A 7,371-nucleotide genomic window follows, 5' to 3' on the forward strand; every position below is an offset into this window, starting at 1 on the left:
TGTAAAGAAGCATTCATACTCGAAAAGAGCAAGTTCATCTCTGCTACGTACCTTTTTTTACTATTCTATTTCCATTTTCTGAGAGCTTTACTACTAACAAACTTTTCAAAGACCTTTTTTCAGTATCCCATTGTATCTAACCAAATATTTACTCGCCTTTTTGGTAGAGTCTAGTTCTTAATATAAAGAAATTACATGATAAATTCTGTATTTTGGACAAATTATTTTAGGGCAGCATGGATGACAGTGGGGTCTTATGCACACCATCTTATGGACTAGAGCTCTCTTATAGCTTAGGGCTGAGAGCAGAACCAGATGGAGACCTAGTCTCTCCATTTAACAGGTGAGGAAACTGAGTGGCTAAGTGGTATGTCAAGCCGTCGATGGTCAATGATGTGGCATTGTTTGCTAATGCCAAGACACAAGGTTGCTCTGTCCTCTGCAGACAATTATGATTTCATTTGCTTATACCCACTTACATCCTAAGAATATCAAGGCTGGCCTGGAATTCTTACCTGGTCATACATGACATTTTTAAGACTGTATTTATTGTGGAAATCTAAAAGAGAAGACAAAAAGCAATTTTCTTTATGGATTTTTTGGTACAAATATACTTAATGCAAATAAGGACATAGAAAGGAGAAAATACTGGTATGAAACGATTACCATGGTCAAATCAAGTCCCTCCAGCCCAGTGGTTCTCAACTGGGGGTGGTTCTGCATCCCCCTCCCATCTGCCGACTACACCATGCCATGACATGTGGCTGTGGCTGGAGAATTGTTACAACTGAGGGAGGTGAACAGAGGCACAGGCTGCGGCTGAACCTCCTACAGTGCCCAGGACAGCGTTTCCATCCCCAGATGCCCACAGCTGCCAAAGCTGTAGGTGAGAAAACCCACCCTAAAAGCTCTCGGGAGTGGGAAACTGCGACCATATGAGCAGAAGAAATCCAGATGCCCTAAAAGTTAATGTATTTTTCTCTTCTTACACTAAAATAAGTCTGGAAAACGCATTCATGGTTTTTAGGGAAAAAAGTGTCTATTTGTGCATAGTAAATTCATGTTAAAATAGCCTCGTCTTCCTTCAATTCTTTGTAACTACAGACTTCCCTTAAGAGCAAGATGCCAGCGCAGTTCCCTTCCCTGTGGTCACTGTGACATCTACCACCCAGAACAGCCTCAATGTCCCATCTGTCCAGTAATTAGGATGTTGTCTTCAAGTCCAATAGACTCCCAGTCCTAAACTAAATTAGGTGAGGAAAGTCTTTAGATTTTTATTAAAAGGGAGTAGAAGTAATTCCTATTATTAAAATGGGGTAAATGGAGGTAAGGAAAGTGGCCAGCAACCTAAGCTCACTTGAACTGTCCTGGAAGAGCAGCTTAGCAACCTGAGTTCATTCAGGTAACTTGGTACAGAAATGACCATTCTTTTTTTTTCTTCTTCTAGAACTGTCATGAATAATCAAATAATTAAAAAAAAAATCCACTGCATAAGACAGTGGAAAGATACTTACCAAATGTGGGTGGAGGTCCAATCCATGAAAAGCATCTGAAGTAAACACTTTTTCTTGTACCTGCTTTACTACAGGTCTGCAAATGATGACCAAAACCCAGGCATCAGTTCCAACAAACAAAGAAAAAGGCACAAACACTTAATTCCTTTTATTCCTAAAGTGCACCTGCACCTGGACATACCTGTGGAGTTCTGGAATTTCAGGGTTGTTTTTAAACAATGATGAAGTCTTAATGCATGGTTTCTGTTCTTGCTTTCTATCACTGGCACTAGCGGAAGACTTCTTCAGAGAAAATATTTTCTGTGCTTTCCCCTTAAAAGTCTTCTGTGTTTCTTTTGGAGCAGTTTTCTTTGCCGGGAGAAATGATGTCTCGTTCTTCCGTTTCCCTGGGGGAGCCTCACTGGACCCTTGGTATTTTCTTTTGGTGGCCTCTCCTCGCTGCATTGTTCCCAAAAGGAAAGAGCAACAAGAGATGCATTAGTCCATGAAGACAGACCTCAGAGTGAAGCCTCACTGCCCACAGAATTGCATCTCTCCCTGCAGAGATCATTATGCCCCATATGTCAAGCAACAGTTTAGGGTCTGCAATCACATTCTTTGACTCAGCTTTTTTTCCAAAAGGAAAACAAAAAAATCCCACAAAATCTCAGCTCATTCATCTACTAGACCCCATCATCCATCTTAACTGTCAACTTAGCCAAGATGAAGATCAGGCTCAAGAAGGGAGAAACATTTTGGGGCTGAATGTTAACAAATGGAGTCTGTTTTAGGGAAGAACCCACCTTGTAAGGTATGCATGTAAGTCACCCACATCCCTGGAAACCCATTCACACGAGAAGAAGGGGGGCAGGGGAAATGAATCCTCCCTCTCTACCAACAACGCCCATTGGCGACTACATGTGGAAGGCTGCATCCCAGCTTACACGCACGCAAAAACCTTCATTACTGCTCCACCCTCGCAGGCTTGGATCGCAGTCATTCTCTCCCCTCAAGCTGCTCCCCCAGATTCAGATGGCTTTCACACAATTCCTTCTTGCCGTTTCCATTCCAAATGAGAATTCTGCTCCATCCGTCACTTCTGCCACAATTATTTCCAACCCTCCTTGCCCTTCAGCATCCCATCTGATCACCAATCACAGGCTACAACGCTAGATGTTTTCTTGCCTGTTGCTTATTTCCGTAACATGAATGTGGTTAAATTCATGATATCCAAGCTTCCCCTAGGAGAAGAAACATCCAATTCTTCTATTTTCTTTGGCCTTCTCTTCCAATTTACACATGAATATAAAAAACCCCGTGAGTAGCCAGGGCTTGTTATTCTGGAGTTTGGGGTTCACTTGAAATATGTTACTTTCCTCTTAGCTTGAAATGATGACTTCCAATTACACATCAGCTTGCTTTAGCCGTAACTGTCAGCTTCACACTAACCTGCTGATAACAAGAGTTCTTTGTCCTAGCAACAACAGGAACTCCTACATCTAAGTAACGCAATAAATACAGCCTCACATATTTAATATTAATAAAATACTGACCTACCTCATTTTCCAAATTTATTCTTACAGAGTCCCAAGTTTATGAATTTTCAGATTAAAGAAAGAGATGAAGTCAAGCTGCAGGTCTGTTTGATCATTCACAAGGCAGAATGAAATGTGCAAACTTTACCTGATTCATAGAACCACAGACTCTCTGAGCATAAAAAGGCCTTAAGGCCACTGCCACCACACACGGACTTCCTATCACAGGCTCACGGGTGGTGTTTCTGCCTACACACCTCTTCTTAACTGTTCTCCATCCCTTGAGGCAGACCAAAGTCTAAGAGTTATGAAGCTGTTTCTGAAATTCAGGTAAGATCTGCCACCTTGACCATCTACCTACTAGTCTGAGGTTTGCTGTCTGCGTCAACACAGAAGCAGCTTACTTCCTCTTGTACGTAACATTTCTCATACATCAGATATCTCCTTTTCTCTGTCTTCTTTGGACTAAATAATCCAAATAGGACACAAACTTTAGATCCCTTATCATACTGGTCACCCTTTACTTCCATGTCAACTTCTCTCTAAAAGCAAATATTCAGAGTTAAGTACAATATTTATTAGACAGCTTTTCCATTGCTCTTAAGCTAAATCTGTAGTAATATTATCTACAAAGCCCTCTAAAATCTGGTCTCTGCCCATCTCACCAGTCTCAGCTGTACCCTCTGCTTTTCTGGTCTTTCTTAATTCCTAGAATGTACCACACTCCCTCCCTCCACAGGGCCTTTGCACATGTTACTCTTACCCCCATGTCTCCAACCCTCCCTTTGGCTGCCTGACTGACACTCATCCTTAGAAGAGTCTTTCCTGACCTCCTCTTTTTTTTTTTGGTGGCCTCTCCTCGCTGCATTGTTCCCAAAAGGAAAGAGCAACAAGAAATGCATTAGTCCATGAAGACAGACCTCAGAGTGAAGCCTCACTGCCCACAGAATTGCATGTCTCCCTGCAGAGATCATTATGCCCCATATGTCAAGCAACAGTTTAGGGTCTGTAATCATTCTTTGACTCAGCTTTTTTTCCAAAAGGAAAAAAATCCCACAAAAATCTCAGCTCATTTATCTACTAGACCCCATCAAGCTAAGGATCCTGTTCTTGACTCACCTGGAACCCTTATTCTCCTTTGTAGCACTTAGCACAATAACATGCACGGAATGTAATTCACTGTGTGGGGTCTGTCTTCCCTGTTAGATCATAAGCTCCGTAAAGAAATGGATGAGCCTGTCTTGCACAGCACTGAGTCCCTGCATGGGCCCAGGTCTGGCACAAAGTAAGTGCTCTACAAACACTTGTAAGATGAGTGAACGGCAATGGAATTATCCCTTTCTGTAACATGGACACTACCCTACTACAGCTTAGCTTTTCTCCCCCAGTGCCCACAGCACATTCGTTTAAAATCCGACTGCTTAGTAGCTGCCAAGTAGCTTGCTTCTTAAGATACCATGCTGGAATATCAGCCAAGCCCTGGAGGAAGTCACAGACTGCTGGAGAGACATGTACCACCACATATCCAAACCCGTATTTCCACTATAGAAGAGGTATGGACAAAGGACTATGAAAGCACAAAATAAGAAGAAAGACTACTATGGTTTATCACAAGCAGACGCAAAGAAACAGGAATGCATCATGAGGTGGTATTTGAGCAGAGGAGCAAGGACCTATTGAGATCTACTAAGAATGAGCTACACAGCATGAAGCAAGTCACATCTGAGTCTCTGCTCCTGCACCCGTAAATGAAGATTATGGCAGCTGCCCCCCTAGGGCCCATCTGGCCCTCACAGTCTAGATACTATGTGTTCAGTATCAGTAAACATACTGACTAGTTACTGTGCACCAGGCAGTATGCTAAGCACTTATACGAATGATCTCATTTACCAACAGAGGTACAGGTATCCTCCCATTTTAAGGTGACGACACTGAGGCAGAGACGGGAGGTAATCTGTCCCAGAATCACTGAGAGATCCAGGCTTCGCCCAGGCGTCGATTACACAGCTTGGGTTCCTGACAATACTATAACTGCATTTATTAATTATATCCTGTTTGGTTAGAAAACATCACATACAATTTGATCGTTATTTTGTTTTGAGCTGTTTTCTGGAAGGATATATACCAAAATGTTAATCAGAGTTCTCTCTAAGTATGGCAACTGTGGATGGGGATTTTTTAATTTGGTTTTATTTATCTACTTTCCAATTTTCCAACAATAAATTTGTGTTAATTTAATGACCAGAAAACACTTTAGAAAGAGAATGTTCTGCATAGTGTTAGATATAGGGTAATTTAACAGATCAAGGTTTTTCCAAATCCAGTATGTTACCTATTCATCCCAAATTCAGGCTACTGGCAAATTTAATTAGCATGTCCACAATTCATAATTGTGAGGACACAAATACGTAGATGCAGACAAAACCACTATAGACACTTATACTTACCACCTTATTAGTTAACACCCTTTTAACACAATGGTTTAAGCAATCGTAAAACAGACACCCTATGTCTATTTATTAAACTCAAAAGTTTCAGCAAGTGCTTCCTATGTGTTAGTTACTAGGCACATACACAGCACAAGCACCTCACTTTCATTATGTAGCAATTATATTACTGAAAATGGAACTAATATTATTATTTTTTAATTATTGACATTTATTAAATGCCCTTCTATGGACCAGAAAATGTATAGAGTGTTTCTGTGTATTATCTCACTTAATCCTCATAATAACCTTATATGAAGTATAAGTTACTCTCATTTGATGGGTAGGAAAAGTGAAAATCAGAGAGGCGCAGAAACTCCCCCAAGGTCACGGAGCTAGTCTATTGCAAGGCTGGCATGTAATCCCAGGTCTGTCCTACCCCAAATGCAACTCTCCCAGTTGTGACTTTCCCTTCCCCTTCCCACAGAGATGTGGCAATACCATTGGCTAGCTGAAAACTCCTTACTCCCAAGCTTCTAAATCCTGAAGTTTGATTAATACAAAAAAATAACCAAAGAGAATACAGACAGCGGGTGTTTGCAGCTGTAAGGTTCTATGAACTCAAGGAATTTCATCTTCAACACATTGGTTGAACTGAACTGAACTTCGGCAATTGACTTTTCAACGGGCTTAATCTGCTGCTTTTTCGAGAACACGCGTGCACACACACTCTCCGTCATTAGCGTGAGATTGTGGTCCGGTAACATGATTTTACAGATTTTCTGCCCTGCAGATCTCCTCTTTCCTAAGAGATAAGTCAACCGTCCCAGAAAAGTTTTCAGTTGTGGCCTGGGTTGAATTTAAGGCATCTTTCCCCTCCCTAGTGAAGGGTTTATACTGAGCTGTATCCTTTCCCCCTCCACGGCACGTGGATGGAAATCTATGCCATTTCTAAAAGCTCTAGAAAAAAATGTCTCGTCTCCAATCCTCATTACTGAAACAAATTACCCTAAGTGCAGGCAACAGAGACAGAGAGAGAAGTGTGGCTGGTAAGTGACGGGGCTGGGACTCCCGCCCGTGCGCCGGTTCCCAACTCCAAAGGGAAAGAGCCTCCGACCTTCACACTACCTTTCGAGTCCTCCAACTACCAAGGGCTTCCCAAGCCAGCAGCCACCCCTCTAACCAGTCCGCTCCCTCCAAGACCCTCCTGCGCGGGGTGGAGTTCCGGTCTCAAACACGTGTTGCTCGGCGACTCCTCCAGAAGCTAATGCTATCTGACTTTCTACCAACTACGTCAATAATTTCGAAACCCGACCCAGAGGCAAGGCGGCAGTTCGCGGCGCGCCGCAGGCCCGGCCCAGTTGCGGACGGATCTGAAGCCGGGTCAGCACTCACCCGCCTCGCCTGGGCTCGGCGCGGTCCGGAGGACGTCCTGGGGGCGGCAGCCGGGGACTCGAAACCCTGGAGGAGCACGCCGTGGGCGACAGCCATGGCCGGCGGTGGGGTGCAGCCTCAGGCGGGCGAGCCCGACGGGCCTGGACCTGGAGAAGCTGGACGGCGGCTCCGCTTGTGCCCACGTGGGACGCGCGCGAGGACCCCACAGCTGCCCCGTCGGGTCCTGCGGCCGCGCCCCTTCCGGGTCCCGGAGGGCCCGCGAACACCGGGTCATGCCCGCTGGAGATTGGAGCCGCGGCGCCGGAGCCCCAGAGCTGGCGAGGGACGCCGGCCGGTGCAGGGGATGTCCAATTACACAGCCCCGGAGTACATGCTTGTGAAGTTTGAATGCCTCTGAGAAACAAGAAGAGGCCGTGCACCACCTACCCAACGTTTCCTTCGTCTGCCGCCGGGTTACGGTCCCCTCGCACTGTAGTTGCCCGGGGAGGTCGCTGTAGGGCCTGGGGCTTGCTCTCCCAGACA

At 44.5% G+C, this 7,371-nt stretch overlaps 1 protein-coding gene across 1 annotated transcript in view; it reads right to left on the reverse strand.

The window, feature by feature from the left end:
• Positions 1–6,989, reverse strand: part of DDX31 (DEAD-box helicase 31) — a 66,655-nt gene extending 59,666 nt beyond the window's left edge. The window contains exons 1-4 of the mRNA XM_036913466.2: positions 6,850–6,989; positions 1,696–1,952; positions 1,515–1,590; positions 516–559 (exon numbers count right to left, since the gene is read on the reverse strand). Coding sequence (XP_036769361.2) covers positions 516–559; positions 1,515–1,590; positions 1,696–1,952; positions 6,850–6,945 — 473 coding nt within the window. The 5' untranslated portion in view covers positions 6,946–6,989. The remainder of the gene's footprint in view (positions 1–515; positions 560–1,514; positions 1,591–1,695; positions 1,953–6,849) is intronic.
• Positions 6,990–7,371: the final 382 nt, after the last annotated feature.

This window comes from Manis pentadactyla, chromosome 3, assembly GCF_030020395.1.
Source record: "Manis pentadactyla isolate mManPen7 chromosome 3, mManPen7.hap1, whole genome shotgun sequence".
NCBI lineage: Eukaryota > Metazoa > Chordata > Mammalia > Pholidota > Manidae > Manis > Manis pentadactyla.